At 36.2% G+C, this 25983-nt stretch overlaps 1 protein-coding gene across 3 annotated transcripts in view; it reads left to right on the forward strand.

Annotated features, from left to right (window-relative positions):
* The window catches only part of PTAR1 (protein prenyltransferase alpha subunit repeat containing 1), a 50785-nt gene extending 38341 nt beyond the window's left edge, over positions 1-12444 (forward strand). The window contains exons 6-8 of one of the 3 annotated variants that reach the window (XM_059141271.1): positions 596-894; positions 3320-3354; positions 3436-12444. In XM_059141271.1, the coding sequence (XP_058997254.1) occupies positions 596-894; positions 3320-3354; positions 3436-3662 (561 nt within the window). In that variant the 3' untranslated portion in view covers positions 3663-12444. Of the gene's footprint in view, positions 1-595; positions 895-3319 lie in introns of all 3 variants that reach the window. The other 2 variants (XM_059141272.1, XM_059141270.1) reach the window with 2 other exon arrangements.
* The last annotated feature ends 13539 nt before the right edge of the window (positions 12445-25983 follow it).

Below are 25983 nucleotides of genomic sequence, written 5' to 3' on the forward strand. Positions count from 1 at the left end.
GCTCTTGAAAATTCCTGTTACTAATGCATCATATTTTTTGTACTAAGCCCTTAGAATTAATAGTGAACAAAACTGACCGTCTCTGCCCTCATGGCACCTACAGTGAAGAACAAATAATACAATGAATCAGTTGTTTAACAAATAATAAGTTAGATATTGTAATGTTCATTAAATATTAAAGTTCATCAAAGTAACCTTTGAGTTTATATTTTCTCTCAACATCAGCATTCTTATAAATAAACACCCTAATGTTCATCATTATTTTAGAATAGTTTTTCTGTGTATGTGCCAATCAGAATGCGATTGATCAAGGTCCAGAGAAAGAATGACAAATAACTCCTTAAATTGTGTATGTCTGTGTATGTGTGTCTATACACACACACGTCTTACAACTTTATTAGGGAAAGGGGAAACTAGCCTTTACTGACCTTACACTAACTGACACCACTGTGTTGGACATTGTGTACAAAGTATTGTTAGAAACAATGTTACCAAAAAATACAAGGAATAAATCAAAGAGAAATGCAAAGCATTAGTGGAGAAAGAAATTCCTTCAGCAGTTCCTCTTCTCACTTCCCTTTTTTCTTCCTACAAGATTCTTCTTGATGAACTCTCTTCTACTAAACACTGGGCATCCATGCATGTTTCAGACCACAGTGGATTTCACTACCGCCAGTTTTTGTTAAAGTCTTTGATAAGCCAAACTGTGGTAGATGGTTCTGTATTGGAGCAAAACCCTTTGAGAAGTGAGCCAGCTCTTCTAAAAGATGAAGAAGCAGCAGCTTCAGCAGAGGAAGCGAGGATAAATCTTCCTCGTCTTCTAGAAGAAGAAGTTGAATTCAGCACTGATCTTATTGATTCCTACCCAGGACATGAAACCCTTTGGTGTCACAGGTAAGAGGACAGAAAATCTATTTTCTGCTTGGAACTGCTTGAGTTCATGAGAGCTGTAGAAGGTTTTCTGTCTTCCGCCTGCCTGCTCAGGTGGTAGGTAACTGATCGTGGAGCTTTGTGTGAATTCAGAGGAGTTTATGCTAACATACTTCTTCCTCGTGATCTTCAATATGAGGTTCCTCATGCAGATCTCTGTCTAATGCTTAGGATGGGGGTATTCAAGCTTGACTGTCCAACAGAGTAGCCTCTTTTACTTCCAAATTGTGAACAGAAGTTTCTTAACTCTCTCCTTGGAGGTTCTGATATATAAAGATATATGTATATCTATATCTATATAGATATATGTATATCTATAAAGATATATGTATATGTATATATATCTATATAGATATAGATATACATATATCTGGGATGGAACACTGCCATCTAGTCTTTAAAAAAACAAAAACCAAAAAAACTTAACAGGTAAATTTGATGCAGAGTCGAATGTAGACCATTGATTAGGCCTTGAGAATAGTTAAGCTTATTGATAGTCTGCAAATTAAATTTCCTTAAGTATAAGCTCTTGACACACAGGGCAGGATTATTAGGAAGTAGTGAAAGAAATGAACAACCTCATAATGTGGGTTCTGAGTACATTTGGCAGTAAAATAACTGTCATATTGGAATGAAGTCCAGGTGTGGGAACCCCCTGATTGGTTCTTTTTTGAGGCATCTCCCATCTCTATAAATATGGATTCTATTTCAGACTAGAGGATTCTGTTTATAAACAAAGGACTTGCTGTACCAGGCAGGAGGTAGGCATTTTAAATATTTGTATGTTTTTGTATTTTTAAAGTTGTTGAGATTTGCCCCCCTTTTGCCAGTCTAGCCTATCTTGTAGGCTATTTGAGGAGATGCGTTCAGCTGCTGCTCGTATTTAGAAGACGGAAGACTCCCCTCTTTGGCACCTTCATGAAAAATATTTTTCTCATAAAAATATGACACTCTTCCTCTACATTTTCTAGAGAGAAGATCTTAACTTCCATATTGTTTTGTTGTTAATAGATTTCTGTTGCTATTCTATATTTAGGTGCATCAGTAGCAAGGCTGAGAAAATTTAAAAATTGTATTTGTGTTAAGAGATAGCTATTAGCAGAAGCCTTGTATAAAGATTAATTGAAATTTGGGGTGAGGCATGGGGAGAAGTGACAGTTTAGATGACCTCTATATTATACAGGCCAGTTTCTGGCTCTTCATTCATTGCCTTGAGGCACCTTATCTATCCTTTAAGTTTTATCCTCTATAAAATGGGTAAATCATATGCTCCCTGTCTACTCCAGAATATGCTGGGAAAATGAACAGAATTCTCTTTCAAGGGCTTAGAGTTGCTAATATGAATAATGAGATAGAACAACCTAGAATCTATGTAGTTTATCAGTTGTGAACAGGAGATGTGCACCCCCACTGAGTCAGAATTTTTGCAGATTAGACACATAGGTCTTCACTGTTAACAAATAACTCCTCAGTTGTTAAGCATCTGCCCTCGGCTCAGGTCATGATCCCAGGGTCCTAGGATGGAGCCCCGCATCGATCTCCCTGCTCAGGGGGAGCTTGTTCCCGCTCCCCCTGCTTGTATTCCCTCTCTCGCTCTCGCTCTCTCTCTCTCTCTGTGTCAAATAAATACATAAAATCTTCAAGCAAACAAACAAAATCAAATAACTCTAGATGAGCCTAAGGGCAGGAGAACTGCTTTCCTTAGAGGAAGTGCAAGAGCTGTGCCTTTTACATGCTTTGCTCAGAGCCCAGCACACCCCTACTGCATGTAATATTGAGACTGTAGTGGTGGGTTTTAGGAAAAGTTCAGTTGGTTTTTAGATAATACATGTTCTTACTAAAGAAAATACAGAAGATAGAGGCCATGGACTAAAAGCCTCTGGATGAGCTATTTAATCCCCTTGTTCCTAAATCACTTCTGTTTTAGGATATCAGTGAAGTTAATTTTTGCTTCTGTTTTGTTTTTTAATAGCAGAAATTGGGCTAAGACCTATTTCTCATTTTGTATTGTGGTTACAAAGAGTAACAATTCCAAGTGATTATCATCGTCTCAGTCAATGGTATAAAAATCCTTTGGGGTCAAAAAACAAAAAAACCCCAAAACCCTTTGGGGTCATATGTAGGATTCTTTCTCACGAACAGTCCAGTAATCTGGGCTTGTAAGACTCCGGTCTAAATATGCAGACTTAGGTCATTGTTCTTCCTCCCCGCCTCCAGGTAACTCTGGTCGCTAAGGGGACGGGGGGGGGGGGGGGCGCAAAATGAGCACCGTATGTTTTGAAATTATCAACTTATTACTATTGTGGTTTTTTTTCTGCCCTGAAAAGCTTGTCTTCACGATAATGATTTTTCTTCGCTGTGTTCCCTTTCTCCCCCTCCTCTTTCCCAGGCGGCACATTTTCTACCTTCAGCATCACTTAAGTGGTAGGTTTCCTCACAGTGTGACCCAGTTGTCACCTGCAGACAGCCCTGGGGGAACTCGGAGTGACTTGCACCTCATCCCAGCAGGCCCACACGTGTCTCAGGCCATGGAGGTGGACGGGCTGAATGACTGTAGCAAGCAAGGCTATTCCCAGGAAACCAAACGCCTGAAGCGGACCCCAGCTCCTGACTCCCGGGGCCTGGAAATGGAGCATAGGTTCATCGATCAAGTATTGTCCACCTGCCGGAACGTAGAGCAGGCCAGGTTTGCCAATGCCTACAGGAAATGGCTGGTTACGTTGAGTCAATGAAAGAGGTAGATTAGTTCTGCGAGGTCACCCTTTTAGTGCAATATTGCTTTCCTTTCTTCCTTACATAGTTGCATGAACTGTTTGCTATGATGTGGTCTTCATCTTTAGGTTAAAAGTCCGTAGTAAATGTTTCATTTATTTATTTTGTTAAGAACTGGCATTCCTTTGGGGATAAAATAACTGTGTAGTTTCTTCCTGCTAAACAATGAGTCTTAATTTTTTTTTCTTAACTTCTCATCCTTTATATTTCTGTACGTGTAGCTTCTTCTCATTTGGTTCTCCTGACTGGTTCACAGATACATCTACCCACCTCAGTGAAATTGCTGCGTAGGCTGGTTTTTTGTTTGTTGTTGTTTTTTTTTTTAATTAAAAATTTATGTTATTCAGCTTTAGAATAATACAAGCTCAGAATTACTCATATCTAATTCTTGTTTTGGAAATCAAGTGGCCAGATAGATGGATTTGTGAAAATATAAATCATTTCTCTTTCTCTATTCAAGTTATTGACCACTGTAACCAAAGTCAGAAGTATTAGATTTTATATAAAAACATGCTTCCAATGTGTAATCCATTTTAAAATGGTTATTTTAAAAGAAAAATGAATTTTAAGAGTTTATGTAATTACAGGACTGGGAAATTATTTTTATTACTAGTTTTGATAGATTCTTTTTACCTCAAATTTGGTATAGGCCAAAAACACTCAAGTTAGCCCATATAAACATCCTTTGTTGTTTAAACCTGAAATGTCATTTTTAGTTCCTACTACTTATTTCCCTTTTAAATTCACCATGAAAAGTGGGGAAAATATGCATGGAAATGTATCCATAAAAATCTTTCTTTTTAAAAATTTAAGTTCCTGAGGATATACTTAAACTACAAAATTTTTACGAAGTGATTGTTAAAAGTTTGCTGGTAAATGCCAGAGGAGAGAATAGCTTTTGAAGATTAGTTCTTCAACCTTTGTTTAAAAAAAAAAAAAAAAAAAAACTTAAAGATTTTGATATTAAACTTATCAGGGATGCGGTACCACAGTAGCCACCTCACAGCTATATCTTATCTTTTCAATAATAAGGGCTGGGTTTTTCAGGTCTGTGAGGCAGGGTGGGAAAAGGGCCTGGTAATGTTTACTTTCTTAATATATTTTCCCCTATATACATGGTCTGTGTTTGTTATTTCCTCTCCACGTACCCTTTTCTTTATTTTCCCAACCCATTCCATATTTTTTGACACTTTTACTTTTGTATGTTTTTCCTTAATCGTCTTATTTGAGGATGCGTACTGAAGATACTCTCTGTTCTCTTTCCAGGGAGGTTCGTTCCCCATTAAACACACACACACACACACACACACACACACAATACTAAAATGAACTGCCCCTCTAAGTTCCCCTAATGACAGAAACTGCCTGTTGTCCTATATGTGTGCGGAATGTAATAGCGGCCGAAGTAAGTGTGGCCGCCGTACTTTGCTTGCTCTCCTTTTGCCTCGCTAGGTCACCTGTAGGGTGAGGGACAGACCTAGGGGAAGGCAAACCTCTCCTGTCTTCTATTATGGAAATCCTGGGCTTGAGAGAGGCACACTGCCTTAAGGTTAGGAGAAGAATGAGTTCTTTTTGTGCATCATGATTTTGATGAGTAGCAAACTGTCCGGTAAAACTTAAGAACACCAGAAAAATTGTTCAGCCTGGCTCTTAGTAGACAGAAGCTGCTTTTCTCTCTTGGGGCAAAATTAACCTTTTATAGTTTTCATAGTATTTAGGTAAGAAAATAACTGTCATTATGAACATCATTCTGTGGCCCTTTGTGGACAAAGCCTATTTTGAATCAAATACCTCAAGGTCTACCTAGACCTCTATGGATAAAACCATTAGTTTGTGATTTCCAGCACCTGCAGGGCATGGTGGGGAGACTACACAGAGAGGGCATGAGAGTCAGCCCATTCCACTAAATACATGCTGCCAAATCCTGGCCTCACTCAGTATTACCTTTTTTCCACACATCAGTCTGAGTATCCCAAGTACTAGGGCTTCTTATGCTTTGATGTGAGAGTGTCAGGACAGGAGTAGAGACAAGACCCTGTAAAACATCAGCTCAGTTTGATCGCGGCCCCCGCCTTTTTATAGCCTCCATCTTTGATGTTATCTGTCTTCATGTGTTTTAAGGCCCTTAATCCACCCCTTTATGAAGCCATGCAGTCCTATAAGATACCTTGGTCTCTTGTCTTCCTAATAATGTTTTGAGTAGGGAGTAAAAATACAAATATCTAAAGGATATTTACTGTTTGTGACTTTTATGTGCTACTTTATTTCTATAATTTGCATTTTTCAAGTGTTCATTCACAGAAAAACCTAGTATTGCCCAAATGGTTCTGTTTTTCTCTAAGTGGTTGGCATCTACACTCATTAGCTGGGGCGTGATAACATCTCTTTGGATGAGTTTATGCAGTGGAAAGGTGTGTCTATTTTCAGGGACTTGTTAGTCTTTTTTTTTCTTCTTCTTATAAATAAGTCATTGTCGAAAAGATAGTTTGGATTGACACACATTTCATCAAACTTCCATTGGGAGAATAGTAGGCTATGGTACCTTCCTGTGGATCAAGAATACTACTGACAAGCCAAAAGCAATAAGATCTGTAAATACCTCCACCACCACCACCCTCCCTCATCCCACCTTTTTTTAAGTACACCTATTTTGTTAATATGGTATTCCCACATTATACTGTGTGCCTTGCACATTGTGAGGACTCATTAAATATTTATCAAATTAATAAATGATTAACTGAAGAAGGGAGAGATTGATCATGAGTAATGCATAGAATGAGTTATGATTGAGAAATTAACAGATTAGAGCAATGGATTGTGAGTGAATGATATATTCTCGATTCATGATACTTCAAGTGAGCTTTTACGTATACAGTAAGGTAGTTTAGATTTTTTTTCTTCATTTATCTACCTTGTTTAAGTTCATTAAATCCCAGCCAAGAAATGCAGTTCTATAATTATGAAATAACTGTACTTTAAATATATATTAAAAATTCACAGAACAAAGCTCGTTTGCATTAAGAACACTACTTTCTGTTCATTTTTAATACTGGAGGACAGATCTTGCCACAGAGCCCGAGACACTAGGGCATTTGAAGAAATTCTTTGATTTCAAAGACTTGGTGATCTGTATTTGTGCCTGGATAGTCATTTTATGCTTCCCCTTTTCTCCTCCCCAGCTTGAATTGTGGACCTTTTAGGTATTTCTTAAACCTAATGAAATAAAAATGATCAATAAGTCATTTTTTAAAAACTTTAGGATTAGTTACCTATTAATATCCCCTTTTTCTTTTCTAGGTTTTAGCATTTTCTATTACCTCTTTGGAAACCCTGGGCTCAGACTCTAAATCATATCCCTTATTCCTGTGGTATGGTTCTAATTAAATTCAGGACTTCATTGTTAATAGGATAAAACCTATGCAGGTTGTCACCCAGAGCCATTTAAATCTTCAGATGAGGGCTTATGTGACAAAAGATAGGAAAACAAAAGTTCCTGGACTTTTCTGTGGCAGTTGATAAGAAAGCGTATATATGGTGGTAGACTTTGTGTGATTTCCACGTATTCAGGTAGTGTCAATTCATGCTTATTATATAAGGAGAACTTTTAATACTGTTGAGAACAAATTAACAGTAGTAATTTTCTGTAGCACAATATGGTATCTGGCATGGGCTAAATATAATTTAGGAGTACAACTGCCTCTTGCTGTACAACAGTGTAATCTCTTAGTCCCTCTTAATTATAGAAGATACTAAAGATTTAGTTTAAAAAAAGGAATAACATATATTCTTTTTTTTGCAGAAAGTTTTTGTAAGCTTACAGTTATTTTGTTACTAGAAAATTATATTTTAGAACTTTAAAGTATTTAAAATATTCTAGAAAATTTGAACAGCATTATTAACTTTTGTCTTCTGAGTAAATGTCTCAAACAGAACCGTGCAGACCCTGGTACTTGGCGTGCTGCCACCTCCCCGTGCCCACATGTACTCTCAGTGTGCTCCTATTGAATGGAGGTGTACGTGGAGGCACAAGAAGGCATAGATAAATTCAGGGGCATGAAGGTAGTGGGCAGGAAGAAAATCAATCCTGAAAATTCTTGTCACACTATGTCTTTTAAAAAATAGCTAAACATACTGTGTTAATTTGAGTGCCTTTCTTTCTAGAGGGAACAAGATTATATTTAATGTTCAGGTAGAAAACAAAGGATGGAAGTTTTATCAAACTGTTGATTGTAATTCGTTACATTGATTCCAGTTAGGTCTGGTCCCAGGGAGTTTGATCCTTTAATGAGATACTGATATGAGCAGGTAGGATGGTTTGGTTTGTATTTCTTAGTTAGTATTTTTAAGCATCCTACCAAGAAGAATTCATTCTTTTTCTGTAGCAACTAACTTTTTGGGGGTCAGAGGCATTGTATTTAGAGGTAAGCATGTGTGTATTTAAGAAACAGCATGAAGCCTGGGGAGCCCACGGTCAAGGGAAGGAGTGGCACTGTGCCCTATAAGAAGGCCGAATGATAGTTCTAAATGAATCTTTTGCCTCAATTTAAGGACTTTAAGAATTCCCTTCCAAATTCCATGTTGAAGGAAAAAAAGTAAATACTAAGATGAAATTTAAAATGTGGCATGTTGTATTTGGGTATGGAGAGGGGAGAAATAGAAAAGTCCCTATTTCAAGATAGCAAATAACTTGTAATTTCATAAAAATATACAGCTAAAGACTCCAAAGTGCTTTTCCGAGGACTGTTGAATAACATATTCCTAAATGGCAGCAATATGTCATAGTTTATAGTGGAGACAGAAAACCATTATGTCAGTTGTAGATCTGGGGTGTGTGTGTGTGTGTGTGTGTCAGGGTGTGCCTCTGGCTCTCAATTTGAACATCTGTATTTTTGTTAGGCCATGTTAACACTTAAAACCAAACTCTGCTAAAAAAAAAAAAAATAGAGAGCATTAGCTTAGTCTGGAGATGAAACTTTGTGCTTCCAAGAATATTAGCTCTTTATAGGTTGTGCTTTTTGGACAATAATATGGTTCACAAAGCTAACCCTGGCATTTCTTTCATTAATCTGTTATTCCTCAGGGTGTAGAAGATTTAGTAAATTTAGGACAAAATTTTATATTCAGTGTCAAAAAAAGAAAAGGCAAAAATACATTAAATATATTACTAGCTCTTAAAACTTTAGTATAGATAGTATTTTTTATAAACCACTACCAGTGCAGTAGCTCCTAGACGCTCTGTGACTGCCTCATTGTTCGTCTCGCTGCTTCAGTCCCTGTGGCCCTATTATGAATGTTCTCTTACACATCTTCTATGGAAACGATTTCTGTAATCTATTGTTTTCCACGTTGGGCAGAAGTTGGGGGTGTTTTAGCTGACATCATTCTGTTTTTGGAAATCCTGTTCAGAAAATTACTATTGGTTTTCAACCCGACAACTGTTTTTGGTTCTTAAAACTTCAGCTTCCCTGAAAGAAACCCTGCACGTGTCCAGTACACCGCATCATGCCGGGTACCTTGCAGGGATCCAACAGGTCAGAATTGCTGAAGGCTAGAAAGTAGCTTAGCTCTGTGTCCTCACCATTGTCCACATTCTCAGCTTCAGGAGAAACACAGTATTGTGCTGAAGATACACAACTCGGCTCAAACATAAAAGGCAAGGTATACAGCTGCGCAAAACACCGTAAGTGAAATTTAGATACTTTGAAGGCATGTATGTGTGCACATTCACATACATGTATGTGTGGACATTTAAGTGAGACTTGGAACTTGAACTTAGATAGTGATTTTACAGAGAATTTTATTTAAAGGGTTTTTATTTTCGTATTTGCTTAAAGTGCTCCTATTTAAAGGTAGTTTTCTTTATTAAACCAGCCCCCTCGAGCAAAGTTAGAAACCCAGCACAAGTGCCATTTGCCTGAATTAACCAGAGATATTTGTGTAAACTATTATTCTGTCTTTGGAGGATTATCAACCATGACATTCTGGCTTTTCTTCCATATCTTTAGGGAATCGGTCTTAATTTTATGTATGGCCATTGCTTCCTCAAAGTACTATACGGCATTCTTCAAATGTTAATTTATCCCTGTAAAGTGATTAGTAATAAATCTGAGGTTATTCATGCCCTAGGGATGAACAATTTCACATGTTCAAATAGTGACTCACACAGCTTTCTGTTAGAAATGCTCATATAGTATCATCCCTCGCTGGTGGAAGATACTATATGAACATTTCTAATAGAAATTTGCATTTGAAGCAGGTGTTTTTTTCTTACCAGTTAAAGAATGAGTATAGACTGCAGTCATAGTAGGTGCTCAATAAATAGTTCATTATTGATCTGCCATCAAACTAACAGTTATCTTTTCATGGAGGAGTATATTTTTAGAGTAATATATGCTTGGAACTGAAAAACTATATCATTTGACATGAATTACTAAGCTTATTTAGGCTGGAGTTAGTAACATGTGATATAAATACTTTTGTGTAGAACATGGTCTGAAGGTAGGAGATGGGAAAAGTTTAAGCAGTATCTTTTTGTGCAAGACATTAATAAATGTGAGTAAATGTCCTGATAGGCTGCTGAACTCGAGAGGGAATGGCTATAGACTTCTGCAGTCAATTTCTGCACTGGTATACCTAGTATGACCTAGTATTACCTGTCTTAGGTACTGCTCATTTCTCCCCAGATCTCAGTTGCTTTCCAGTGTCTTAAAAGTGGTAGTGGTGAAATGTGAAGTTATTTTCAATAGCCTGTACTTCCTTGTTTTCTCAGAGCATCTTTAATATGAGGGAGAAATTTTTATGAATGATATTTGTTTCAGAATCTCTTAATTTGTGGCTTTCAGAGCGTTTTTGACAGCTTGCCCAATGTGAACACATTTAAACAGTTTAAAAGCAAACATTCCAACCTGAGCTGGGAAGAACAGAGTGTAGCACCAGTGTAACTGGGCATTGTCTCCTGGCGAGGTTCTTGATGCCTGACTGTGATGCTGGCTTCTGACTGTGGTGACCACTCTCAGTGTTCTAGTTTGATGTGTGTTGTTCCTAGGAGAAGGACTAAATGGGTTCTAGATTAACTTGTACTTGAGATGGACAGAATAAAAACGATGTGGTATAAATATGCCAGATATTTATGCACACTACTACAAAAACAAAAAAACAGAGGAGGGGAAGAAAATGATAAAAGGTCAGTGATGTTTTTTATAGCCTCTAAAAATTTTTTTTTAATCCAAGTCTCTTGGACACTAAGCGGTTGCTTACTTTATTTAACCCTGCAGGACTTTAATTTACGGGATGGCTCTCAATACCATGTGTACTCTGTTTTTAGAATGGACCATGTGTATGAACTTTACATTGTTGAAGAGTTTCCAGAAATGGAGTATTTAGGTTCCAGTTGATGTTGTTTTAAGATCTTCCTGTAGGTTGTGGTTAAATGGACAAGTTACATATCTGATTTGTGGTGCAAAGGCAGATCCTGGGCATTAAAGATAAGTTTGGCTAACTTATTTTACTGAAGATACTAATTGTCTTCCCTCTGATTGCATTGCTGTTTCTCTTAAACTACTTTTCTCAATGTAACAGTCTGCATTAGACGTTCTTTTAGCTCTCACAGTGTACTAATTCACATATTTTAAGGATGAAATATTTTGTGAATTCTTTTTATACTTAAAATGTATACCTTGCAGAGGGATAAAAATAAATTTTGCAGTAAAGTATGTGCAGAGGGTGCTTATGGTGTTCTGGGACTTAGTTCTCCAGAGTGCTTAAATTATGATGCTAAATTTGAAGGCTAATATGATGAGTATATGAGTATAGATTAATTGTATTAGCACTGTCCAATAGAAATAAATGGGAGCCACATATGTAATTTTTAATTTTCTAGCAGGTGTATTAAAAAAGGTACCAGTGACATTAACTTATATTTTAATTAATCTGGTATATTAAAATATCATTTCAGTATATAAGCAGTATGCAAAATTATGGAGATATTTTGCCCTTTTTTTCCTATTGTAAGTTCTTAAAATTCATTGTGTATTTTGCACTTACATTGCATGTCAGTTCTGACTAGCTACATTTCAAGTGCTCCAATAGCCATGTGGCTAAGGGCTGCTATATTGGACAGTGCAGGTTCATAGGGTACAAAGTACGACTTTATTTTAAATTGGGAGGTGGTGAGGTAGGCATGAAATCATGGTACTTTAAAAATTATTTAGTATACTTAGAAAAGTATCTAACAGTTATCCATATTGTCTTCATTTTAAATTTGCTGTAGAACTAGCTCAATCTGTTCCAATTTGCCAAGCATTATTTAAGGAGGAAGAAATTCCATGCCATGTAAAATACCATGATATGCTCACTATAACAACACATTATTAACACATTTTTCAATGTGTTCACTAAATTCTGTCCTGTTTCTTCAAAATAATAGCTTAAATTGCATGTTAATTGTATATCTGTACTTGTTTTTATATTAATTCTTATAATAATATGTATTAACAAACAGCCCTAGGATTCTAATCTTCCTCTGCATCTGTCTTCCAGTAGATACTGGTACACTTATTAAGTTGTTACAAGTGGCAGAAAAGTAGAATGAACCATTGGTTTTTTCCATTAGATTGTTTTATCATGTGATCATGTACCAAGCCAGCTATAAATTACTGTATTTCTGTAGACGATGGAAAATAGTGTTTATGTCTTATCTTTGCTAAATGTTTGCAATTTCTAAGTAAACTTTTCATCTCCTAAGATGAGTGTAAAGTGTGATTTTATTTTTGCTTGTTTCAGTGTTTTAACCTCAGCTCCAGGCTGCCAAGCGGTCCTGTTTAATTGCTGTAATGGTGGTAGTGGGGTGGGTGTGGGAGCTGTTGTCTCAGCAAATTGATTACTTACAGTTTAGAAAGAATTAAAAATGCCATTTGTGTCCAGGACATTAAAAAAATGTCAAAAACAAATTAAAGAAATTGTCACACTTGTCTTTAGAGTGCATTAATAATGACTAATTGACTTATGGAAGTCATTATAACTAGATTTGCTTCTTCTCCTACATTTTAAACGAAGGCATAGAGCAGGGAGTTGATAATTTCAGTGTTAAATCCCATGTTTTCTTAGCTTTGAGTCTCACTTCATATGCTTTAAGCTGGACACAGCATTCAGCATTAAATTGTTTTAATACATGCGCGTACTCTGAAAAGTATTTGATGAAGTTGGACATTTTTTAACGCAAGATTGTAAGTACTACAAGGGATGTTTTGTGGGGAAGGCCTTTATTACTTTGTCTCATGCCTCTTCAGGATTGTATTTTAAATAACATACTATTATCTAATGCCTATTTTGGGTAGAAAACAGGATATAGAATTTAGCTGCATCATGCCAGAATCCCACAGTGTTTAAAACTACAGTACTGGTTTTGCTTTGATATGCTAGGGAAGGGAACCAGCTCACTAAAGACAGTGTTGATCTGAGTTAGCAGATTATAAAAAGAAGCTCAGACAACAATTAGTATTAGCAAAGTGCTTCCCTGGGAAATTGCTGTGCTTAATAGGGTGCTTCTTGAAATGAAAGATTAACAGTAATAACAGAGGCAGGATGATACATTAATTAAAATTTTTAAATACGATAAACCTTTCATCATTTGTGTATATTTAGCAATACCACTTTCCTCATGTTGCAAGCTCAAATTTTGCTTTTAATGCTCTTTTTTTTTTTTTTCCTTTTTGAGAAGGAGCAGTGAATTGGCTTGTTTCTATTGTTATTGTTTCAAAAAATGCCAAGGTTCCTCTCTGTCCCACTCTACTCCAGAATGGCTAGAAGTGGCATCAATTTTATTTAAAATAATAAGTTATGGGGTGCCTGGGTAGCTCAGTGCTTAAAGCCTCTGCCTTCGGTTCAGGTCATGATCCCAGGGTACTGGGATCGAGCCCCGAATCAGGCTCTCTGTGCAGCGAGGAGCCTGCCTCCTCCTCTCTCTCTCTGCCTGCCTCTCTGCCTACTTGTGATCTGTCAAATAAATAAATAAAAATCTTTTAAAAAAATAATAAAACAAGTTACAGTATGCTCTTTTCTTATGAAAAGTGAAGTATCATTTTATGTGTCCTGTGTTACAGCAGAAGTTGAAAATAGAAGCAGTAATTACTATAGTATCTTCTCTTTCACAGAAAGATTCTTAGAGTAACCCTGGCTGCCTGGAAGAATTCCTGTACCATGCCTTATAATTATATGAAGAACAGACAGGTAATACCTACAAATTTACTTTCAGTATCGAAATCTTCCGAAGATACACAAATCTCTTGTATTAGATTTTTTATATACTTCTCATAGTAATTACGGTATGATTGACAGAAGGTTTGTTTTCTGTGTAGAGGAGCTAACTGTGAGCTGAAATGGTCCTCCATCATGTTATTTTTGTATTCTCATATTTCTTAAATCGCTAGTGATCTCTCTAGAGTAATTGGGATTGGTAGAGCATCAGTCACCCATCTGTTTTATTTTCCGGGAAATTTTGTAGAGACTTACCCTGTAAGGTTCCTGGAGGAAAATCAATCACCAGTTCTCTCTTGTCTGTAACTAAGTGGGGACACATCTGATTGGTAACATTGAGCTCATAAGTCTTAATCTTAGTTACTCCATGTGAAGACATTTTTAGGTTAAACCATTTTGTGTGGCATTTATTATAGTAAAAATCAGAAATGACATGAATACGCAACAGGAGATTCAGTAAATTGGTATTTTCCTACAATGGTATTATATGTACTCGCAAAAACAAAATATAAAATTACATGAAAAAGATCTCATAAATTAATTTTTGAAAGGAAGTTAAAGAGAAAAAAATAATGTTACAGAGAAGTATGTAAAGTAAGATTCTGATTTTATTTTAAAAATTAAAATTAATTCCCATTTTCAGTAATGGCAGAGCAGCACTCCTACTGAACACTATCTAAAATGTTAGAAAAAATATTAGAAGTTTTCTTCAAAGCAGGTTAAAGAAATCCACATCATACTGAAACTGCAGAACACCCACAGAAAGATACCATCTTGAAAGTAATTGAAGATAAAAACATTAAATTCATAGCCAACTTCTTGTTATAGTCAGAAGATATGAGAATGATAATGTGCTGGAGCTATGTAACTAAAATTATAGAGTTCTACATAGAGGAAGTGTTCTTTGGGGAGCAAAGGTAAAATAAGCACACATGCAATAAAATCATACACACATATATGATTCCCATTCATATAAAGTTTTAAAAATAGTCAAGTCTACAAAGTAAGCAAGAAAGTTAAGGTCACAATAGTGGTTGCATCTGGTCAGGAAAGAATGAGGCCACGATCAAGACTGGGAATTTCAGGAATTCTGGCAGGGTTCTTTGTCTTGAACTGAGCCATGTGGACATGTCTTACATATTTTATGTACTTCTCTCATTGCTACATTCACAATAAAAGAAGAATACCTTTTACGTTAGAGTACAAAATTGTTTTTAATAAAATACCATATTTATGGACTAGCCAGTCCATAAAATATTCCTACCAAATTGACCTATAGATTCAACATAATCTCAAAATTCCAGTGAGTTTTTTCAGTGAAATTGATAAACTACTTTAAAATTTATATGGAAATGAATAGGATTTAAAATAATCAAAACAGTCTTGAAAAGATGGCTTACTATAAAGGCACAGTAATCAAGAGTGAGCACTACAAGTGGAGTCTGGGAAAGGGAGAGAAAGAAGCAGGCTCCCTGCTGAGCAGAAAGCCCCACACAGGGCTCCATTCCAGGACCCTGGGATTATGACCTGAGTCGAAGGCAGCTGCTTAACTAACTGAGCCACCCAGGTGCCCCTGGTCAATTATTTTTTGGTAAGGTTGTCAAGACCACTCAATGGGAAAAATAGTCTCTTTAACAAAAGATTCTTCGAACAACTAAATATCAACATGCATCCAACATAATTAATCTGGATCCCCACCTCACACCATATATAAAAATTAACTTAAAAAGGATTAAAGACCTAAATGTAGAGGTAAAACTATAAACTCTCAGAAGAGAACATATGTGTAAATCTCTGTGGCCTTGTATTAGGCAGTGTTTTTGTTGTTAGGACACCAAAAGCACAAGTAACCAAAAAAAAAAAAGGTAAATTGGACTTCTTCAAAATTAAAAGCTTTTGTACTTCAAAGGACGCTATCAGGAAAGTGAAAAGAAAATCCACCAAATAGGAGAAAATATTTAAAACTCATATATTTTATAAGACATTAGTCCCCAGAATATATTAAAAACCCTTACAACTTAACAGTGATAAGCAAATGACCCATTAACTTGTGGGGAAAGGGTTAAGTATTTGAACATTTCTCCATAAAAGATATACACATGTCCAATAAACACATGAAAAGATGCTCAACATGGTTAGTCATTACAAAATACATACGAGAGCCATACTGAGATACAACTTCACATTCACACAGTGGCTATAATAATAATAATAATAATAGAAAAACAAGTGTCAGCAAGTATGTGGAACTGTGAGAGATTTTCATTTCCTATTTTTATCTTATGATGTTTTTATTTTAATTTAAATTCAGTTAATTAACATAAGGTATTATTTGCTTTGGGGTACAGGCCTGTGCTTCATCAGTTTTACATAATACCCAGTACTCACTGCAACACTTACCCTCCCCAGAGTCCATCACCCAGTTACCCCCTCCCCTCCAGTAACCTTCAGTGTGTTTCCTGAGATCTTATGGTTCTCCCTCTCTGGTTTCACCTTGTTTCATTTTTTCCTCTCTTCCCCTAGGATCCTCTGCCTTGTTTTTTAAATTCCGTATTCCACACATCGGTGAGATCTTACGATAATTGTCTTTCTCTAACTTATTTGGCTTCGCATAACAGGGTAGTATGATCATGCTTTTAAATTAATGTATCCTTAAATAATTTTTTAAAGTATTCCCATTTTTGAGGAGGGTGAGAGGAAAGGCTCATAGTTATGCAGACTTTGTTACTAGTAGTCAGTTAAAAGTTGATACGGTATGTCACCTGAAAAAGCACGTTGGGTTATTTCTCCAAATAAGAATTCAAACAGCCATCATGTATCCAAGTTAGGCATCTGGGAGAAAGATGAACCTTGTGGCTAGACAAGGGAAACATATTACAAATTGGATTTATAACGGAAAAGAAATACGTGCACTTTGGGATTTGCTGAGTTGCGTAAGTCTGTAGCAAAGTAGATCAAAGAATATAAATCAATATATATCAAACTGAAGCGACGAGAGGGGAAAATATCCAAAACAAAGTACTGAGACCACACTCCTGGCTTGTTGATTGGCCTAACTGTGAACAATGTCACAATCTCGAATGACAGGACAGCATGCAGTTAGAGGAAATGTGTAAAGATGGCTGGATATAGATAGGCTGAGCTATCTGTATTTTTGCTTAGTGACACTAATTAAACTGCCCACCCCGCCGTCCTCGTATAGACATCCTACAGCTGCCAATTTGTAACCTCTGTTCAAGAGTATGGTTGCTTCATTGAGAAGCAAACCATCCAAAGGCTAACAATAGAGGGCAACATAATTTGGCTTATTATCTTAATAAACACTGGATAGACCGGGATAGCTGTGATTCTGTAGTAAACATGATTATGAGTAAACATGTCAAAAGTATGTCCTATTTGCTGAGATGAAGTTAACAACTGTCAACAATTAATAAAACCATAAGTATTTTAATGTGGCTTCTGGATCTGTTAATTTCAATCATAATGCCTTAATTTGAACTATGTTGAGCATATAAGTACACTAGAAGATGATGAGGATATTGTTATTCAATCTAAAATTATAGTTTTTAAGTTAAATCAATAGCAAAACATGTAAATGTCCCAATTTATCTAATTACAGAAGCAACATAAGATTGAAAAGTTTGAAAAACAGAAAACAAAAAAAAACATGACTTGAGTTGCCTCAGTCCTAACAATTTTTTAATATATGTTTTATATGTGGTAACAAAATGTTGGATCCTACTTTTTAACAATTTTTAAATTATATCATAGTAATTTGCCCATATAGTATAATCTGCATAAATAGAAAATGTTGGATCTCGGATGTAGGATGTTGAAAATTTGAAACCCAATCAAAGATACATTGTGAAATATTTTTTAAAACCTTAAAATCTTACAAAATCAGCAAAACGAATTTTTAATTTGAAAATTTGATTAGAATGTTTTTAACACTTCTAAAAATTCAATTTGCCAGCACATTTGGTAAGAGGATAAAATGATCAAAAAGTTAATACATTTCTTTCATCAAAGTTGATGCTTCAATTTTTTTCCAGTGAACTTACTTTTTTAACATTTCATTTGGCACAGATTCTAGCTTCAGCAAATAGTTGAAGAGACCAATATTTTAATTTTTCTTCCAATGGCCACCCTTCAAAACTACAGAGATGACTTTTGCAGGTTATATGATAGTCCCCCTAAACACAGATGGCTTTGGGGTGTAACTTTGACCTCCAACCTTTGTTATATGCTTTTCTACCTGAGGAGCAATATCTAGGGTGAATATTAGACCATCGGTCATTTATTCCCTGCCCTGGCTTATGATTCCACTGATGGGAACGGGTTCTAGGCTAGCTGCACTCACACAGCCTTGCCGCTTTGAAGAACCTACCCCACGCTGATTCCTGGAAGAGTCACACTCAAAAAAATGGTCCCCTCCCAGAGCCTTAGATTTTCCAACAGGATAAAACAGGGTTGCTTTTTAATTTGTTTTTAATGAGTGTACCATTTTGGGATGAGCTGTGTGTGGTTGATAAAAGAAAGACAAGCATTCTTTTAAGTGCAGATACTACAACTATGATCTTATCTCAAACTAACAGTGACTTGAAAAACAACTGACCTCGCTCCCTAATTACTGCTACTACAGAAGTACTACAGATGAATTATTCTGGAACAAAGTTGATAATTACGGAAAATCTTTCCCAATATTTACCAAATTTAGAATCATGATCCCTTACAAGTGAACTGACTCAGTTATTCCACACATGCTTTATCTTGGAGAGCAGCACATCCAGAACTAACATAGCTCAAAGCTAGGTGTTCTCCTCATATTTTTTTAAAGGATCGATGATCTTTTTTTGCTTTTTTTTTTTTTTTTTCATGACTAAAGCAGGCATCTGGTTTTACTGCCTTAAAAATATTCAGACTAAAAATATTGGAGCTATGATAGAATCAGCAACAAAGCCTGGCACCAAAGCTCACCCTTTCATCACTGTGTTAAAGGGGACCCAAAGTTCTCTGTAAGGGAAAAATCTGACCCTTCTCCAGGCACTCTCTCTTGCTCCTTTCTATCAGAGGGGCCATTTGATTTAGGGCACCAGACCTTCCGCAGCCCCTTCACATCCGTGAGAGAATAGAGGTCTGTCCCCAGCTGAACTGGCTCCGTTAGGCAGCTGTGTTCCTGGCCACAGAAAATAACCAGAACCTGGGTACTCATTACAGAAGGCAAACTCATTGTTGCCTAACTTCCGTAAAATCTCAGTTGAGAAACACAGTGTGAATGTGGGATTTCTGAACGATACAAAGATCCATGCATTCTTTCAAGAGTATCAGAAAGCCAGGTACTCATAAGAGCCAGTGAGTAGAGAAAGAGCACACACTTTCAAGTGTGAGATTCCTTTTATCACTTACTAGCTGCTAACCTCCCTCTGGCCTACGCGATGGATCACTTCCTATTTTAAATTTTTGCTATCCTATTTTATGTATCCTCAGAAGCAGCCTTCAATTGCCTGAGATAAAGTAGGGGAAACTATTTCTACAGTTAATCAAATAAATAATTGACAATACGTAATAGAGAAAGGAAGTCTAGTGTATCTTAGGGACTTACACATGGCTTAATATTTTAAAATACATCAACATGGCACATCAGTAGCCCAACTAAGGAAGGAAAAAAAAAATTTCCGCTGATGCTGGAAAGGCATAAAATAAAGTCAAGACTATCCAACAACAAACTGAAACAGACTCATAAATACAGAGAACAAACTGGTGGTTGCCAGAGGGTAATGGGTTAAGAAGATGGGCACATAGGTAAAAAGGAGGGGCACCTGAGTTGCTCAGTGGGTTAAGCCTCTGCCTTCAGCTCAGGTCATGATCTCAGGGTCCTGGGATTGAGCCCCACAGCTGGCTCTCTGCTCAGCGGGGAGCCTGCTTCCCCCCACCACCCCCCTGCCTGCCTCTCTGCCTACTTGTGATCTCTGTCTGTTAAATAAATAAACTCTTTTTAAAAAATAGGTGAAAATGATTAAGAAGTACTAACCTCCAGTTATAAAATGTCAGAGAGATGAACAGTACAGGACAGAGAATATAGTCAATAATACTGCAATAATATTGTATGGGGACAGATGGTAACTCCACTTAATTGAGGAGAACATTACATAATATATGGAATTGCCAAATCACTATGTTTTGCGCCTAAACTAATAGAGCATTTTATGTCAACTATATTTTAAAAATCTTTTTAAAATAAAAATGTAATTGAAGATTAAAACCAGGTAAATTTATAGGATAGTTATCCCTCAATCTTTCAGATTCTGTATACTCTTACGTGCGCCCTACAGTTTTATTTGCCATGCAGACATTAATTTAATATTTGAGGATAACTGGGCCACTTATCCTAGTTAATATTTTAGTGGTCATGAATTCATTTGCTTTAGAAAAAAACAAGGTATAATCTAAATGTGTACAGTTTGACCTCTAGTGAGAAATGGGTTAATTCAATGAACTTTTTTTGTTAATTGAGTGAACTGTGGCATGTTGGTTTATATGAAATTAATAAATAATGGTTGTGAGTATTTGTTATTCCAAAAAAAGACTATCCTTGATTTTTTTAAAAAGCACTTAATAACTCAAAGGACTCAAAGGTTATTATCTTAATAGAAGAAAATCTATCTGAAACCAATAGCCACATAATTCTTCACAGAAACATTCATTAAAATTAGAAACAAATCAGGTCTAAATTTTCACATTATTTAACATTTAACACTGAGTTAGAACTCTGGCCAATGCAAACAATATGGCACAGAAATGAGATCTACATTTGGGACAAGAGGAAATATAATTATCATTACTTATGAACAATATTATATACTAGATAAACCATGATAATAAGATGAAATTTCTAGAATTAATTCAAGCTCAGTAAGATGCTAGACCTAAAATGAATATGTAATTGGCTCTTTGTTATCAGAAGATGGCATTTTTGCTTGTTCCTAATACAGCAGCAGTAATCAGTTTCAAAACATAATACAATTCAGCTAAAAAAAATTATATTCACAATATATTCTAATCTCCTAAGAAATGTGGAGGACCTATATGAAGAATGCCACAAAACTGCAGAGAGCTATAAAAGGAGAGACATCCTGTTCTTCGATGGAGAGAATGAATTTTGTAAATTTGTCAATCATATTTTGTATGTGTAACTCAATACAAATAGCAATGCAGTCAGTTTTCTTTACAAAATGATTGCAAAGTTTGAAAAAACAACTAAGTGATGCTATCAATGGGGAACAGACTTCTGTAAAAATGGAATAATTTAAGACATATAGACAATACAAGCATAAAAGTAGACACATGTACAAAACAGGTTCTACTGTGTACAAGAATTTAATATGTGATCAGTGGGGCACTGGAAACCAACAACAGGAAAGATTATTCAATAAACTGGAAAGTACTCATTAAGTATTTGGGGAAAAATCAATTCAGATACTCCTCATACTTTTGAGTGGGCTAAAAGGATAAAAGCAAAATACAGAAAACAATTTCAAAAGATCTTGACAAAAATGGAAGAAAATCTCAAACCTCTCCAGTAGGGAAAACTATTAAGGAAAGGATTAAATAATTCAGAGAAAAATGCCCAGTGGACTCAAAATTTAAGTCTAAAATTAAAACTAAATCCTAGCACCTTAAACTAATAGAATGCTGTATGTTAAATATACTAGAATTTTTAAAAAAAAAATACTAAATCTTAACAATAAAAAGATAAACTATGAGTTGGAGGCAACATTTGCAGGAGTGCCACAGATTTAAAAAAATGTACTTTTTTACACTTTATTGCAAATTTCTTATAAGTTTATTTCACTTTTTTTCATCTTTTTTTTTTTTTTTAAAGTAAGCTCCATGTCCAATGTGGGATTTGAACTTGAAACCCTGAGATCAAAGTTGGATGCTCTACCAACCAAGGTGCCCCTAAAATTATTTCAAATAAAAAATATTTATGAATACCTTGATCTATGAAGAATTCCTTCAAGTTGATAAAAACACTAAGACCCCAGTAGACGAATTGGTAAAGGATATAGACACAGTGTAGACACCTGTGAATATACACACACACTGACAAAGAAATTAAACAAGATGGTTAACAGATGTGGGAGGAAAATATTGTCTTTGTAGCAAAGAAATGCAAATTAAAATAAGACTTCAATTTACAACTATCAAATAAGCAAATGTTTTTGGTTTTGTCTTTCATAATCAGTATAATAAAACAGGCACTCTTTCTCATGACGGGTGGACGCATAAATAAGAATAGTTTGTGTGAAGAGTATTGACATACTTGAATACAGTGTTCATCATTTACATTAATGACTTTGAAATGACTTACATGTAAGATATTCAGGAGGTTATTAAATAAGTTATGAAATATTATATAGCCATTAAAATGGTGTTTATAGGAGCACCTGGGTGGCTCAGTGGGTTAAGCTGCTGCCTTCGGCTCAGGTCATGATCTCAGGGTCCTGGGATCGAGCCCCGCATCGGGCTCTCTGCTCAGCGGGGAGCCTGCTTCCCTTATTCTCTCTCTCTGCCTGCCTCTCTGCCTACTTGTGATCTCTCTCTGTCAAATAAATAAATAAAATCTTTTTTTAAAAAACGGTGTTTATAAAGAAAAGTTTCAAGCCAGATATTTTCATTTTATTTTACTTTTAAAATTCCAGTATAATTAATGTAGTTATATTATTGTTATATATTATAATAATTATAATATTATTAATATGAATAATATTAATGTTAATATAATAATATAATGTTATATAATATTATATTATATTAGTTTCAGGTTTAAAAAATAGTGATTCAGGGGTGCCTGGGTGGCTCAGTGGGTTAAGCCTCTGCCTTTGGCTCAGGTCATGATCTCAGGAGCCTGGGATCGAGCCCCGCATCAGGCTCTCTGCTCAGTGGGGAGCCTGCTTCCCCCTCTCTCTCTTTTTTTACTGCTTCTCTTCCTACTTGTGATCTCTGTCTGTCAAATAAATAATTCTTTAAAAAAAATATATATATATATAGTGATTCATTAATTCTATACATTGCTCAGTGCTCATCACGGTAAATGTACTCTTAATCCCCTTTACCTATCTCACCCATTCAGCCGCAACCATCCCCCGCCCCAGCCATCAAGTTTATTCTTCATAGCTAAGAGTCTGTCATTTGGTTTGTCTCTTTTTTTGTTTGTTTTGTTTCTTAAATTCCACATATAAGTGATATCATGGTTTTTGTCTTACTCTTATTTCACTTAGTAATAGCCTCTATCGATCCATCCATGTTGTTCCAAAGAGCAAGATTTCATTCTCTTTTATGGCTGCATAATAGTCCTTTCTATGTATAAACCCATCTTCTTTATCTATTCATCTCTCTATGGACACTTGGGCTGCTTCCCTAATTCGGCTATTGTAACAATGGAGTAGTGGAATTACTAGCTCATATGGCAATTCTATTTTTAATTTTTTGAGGAATCTCCATAGTGCCTTTCACAGTGGCTGCACCAGTTTGCAACCCCATCAACAGTGCAAGAGGGTTCCTTTTTCTCCATATCCTCGCCAACACTTGTTTCTTGTGCTTCTGATTTTAGCCATACTGACAGGTATGAGGTGATACCTCATTGTGGTTTTGATTTACATTTTCCTGATGATTAGTGTTGTTGAGATTCTTTTGATGTGTCTGTTGGCCATCTGCATGTCTTTGGAGAAATATCTGTTCATGTCTTCTGCCCATTTAACTGGGTTTTTTTTGGGGGGGGTGTCGAGTTGTAGATGTTCTTTATGTATTTTAGATACTAATCTTTTATTAGATATGTCATTCATAAATATCTTCTCTCATTCAGTAGGTTGTCTTTTAGTTTTGCTGTTTCCTTCACTGAGCAGAAGCTTTTTCCTTTGATGTAATACAAATAGTTTATTTTTGTTTTTGTTTCCCATGCCTCAGAGACGTATCTAGAAAAATGCTGCTATGGCCAATGTCAGAGAAATTACTGCCTGTGCTCTCTAGCAGTGTTATGGTTTAAGTTCTCAAATTTAGTTCCTTCAACCATATTGAGTTTACTTTTGTGTATGGTATAAGAAAGTGGTCCAGTTTTCCCAACCATTTGCTGAGAAGACTGTCTTTTTTCCTATTGCATATTCTTGCCTCCTTTGTCAAAAAATTAATTGACCATATAACCACAGGATTATTTCTGGGCTCTCTATTCTGTTCCATTAATCTATGTGTCCGTTTTTCATGCCAGTACCATACTGCTTTGCTTACTGTAGCTTTGTAGTATATCTTGAAACTTGGGATTATTATCTCTCCAGTTTTTTTTCTTCTTTTTCAAAACTGCTTTGGCTCTTCAAGTTCTTTTGTGGTTCCATACAAACTTTGTTATAGTTCTGTCAAAAAGTTTTGTTGGTAGTTTGATAGGAAATGCATTAAATACGTAGATTGCCTTTGGTATGGACATTTTAACAACATTTGTTCTTCCAATCATTGAGCATGGATTATCTTTCCATTTGTCTGTGGCATCTTCAAGTGCTCTCATCAGTGTTTTATAGTTTTCAGAATGCGGGTCTCTCACCTCCTTGGTTAAGTCTATTCCTAGGCAACTGTAAATGGGATTATTTTCTTTTCTTAAAAAAGATTTTGTTTATTTGGAAGAGGGAGAGAGAGGAGGGGCAGAGGGAGAGAGAATCCCGATATGGAGCTCTATCCCATATGCCTGAGATCATGACCTGAGCAGAAACTAAGAGTCAGATGTTCAACTGACTGAGCCACCCAGGTGCCCTGGGATTGTTTTCTTAACTTCTCTTTCTGCTACTTCATTATTACTGTATAGAAACGCAACAGATTTCTATATATTTATTTTGTATCCTAAAACCTTGCCTAATTCATTTGTCAGTTCTAGTAGTTTACAAAGGAATTTTTAAAATAATGTGATAAATGTGCTAAGTGAAGAAAGCAACATACAAAATTATTTGTACGGTATGGCCACATATTTTTAAAAGATTTTATTTATATATCTGATAGAAAGAGAGAAAGCACAGGCAGGCAGAGAGGCAGGCAGAGACAGAGGGAGAAGCAGGTTCCCCACTCTGCAGGGAGCCCGATGCGGGGCTCAATCCCAGGACCCTGGGATCATGACCTGAGCCAAAAGCAGAGGCTCAACTGACTGAGCCACCCAGGCACCCCTGGCCACATATTTTTAAAAATGAAGAGGGAAAAAAGGATTTTTAAAAGTGCATGCAAAACAACAGTAGGTGTTTTAGGTGGCAGACCTGATAGTAATTTTGTTTTTTTCAACTCGTATATGGACCCAATTTTCCTCAAGGAGAATGTATTACAGTTTTATAATATATAATATGACAAGCAAATCTCTGCTATGTCCAGAACATTGGGGAAATCCCATGGTATGTGTTCATCATAGATTCCAGGTTTCTGACATTAATAAAAGCATTCTAGAGGGAGCAGGGTGGCTCAGTCAGTTAAGTATCCAAATCCTGATTTTGGCTCAGGTCATAATCTCACGGTTGTGGGATTGAGCCCCACACTGGGCGGCATGCTCAGTATGGAATCTGCTTGAGATTCTCTCCCTCTCTCTCCCTCCCCTTTGCCCCTCCTCCTGCTTGCCTCCCACAAGCCCTATCTTTCTCTCTCAAATAGATAAGTAAAATCTTTTTTTTTTTAAGATTTTATTTATTTATTTGACAGAGAGAAATCACAAGTAGATGGAGAGGCAGGCAGAGAGAGGGAAGCAGACTCCCTGCTGAGCAGAGAGCCCGATGCGGGACTCGATCCCAGGACCCTGAGATCATGACCTGAGCCGAAGGCAGCGGCTTAACCCACTGAGCCACCCAGGTGCCCTGATAAGTAAAATCTTTTTAAAAAATAATTTTATATGAACTTTTAAGCCAATGGTGGCATCTTTTCCAGTTCCATCTGCCTACCAGCCACACACAGGCCGGGTGTACAGAAAAAGGCTAACTGATCACAAATGCTCTTGCTAGGTACTTTGAT

The sequence above is a fragment of the Mustela lutreola genome, chromosome 12 (assembly GCF_030435805.1).
Source record: "Mustela lutreola isolate mMusLut2 chromosome 12, mMusLut2.pri, whole genome shotgun sequence".
NCBI lineage: Eukaryota > Metazoa > Chordata > Mammalia > Carnivora > Mustelidae > Mustela > Mustela lutreola.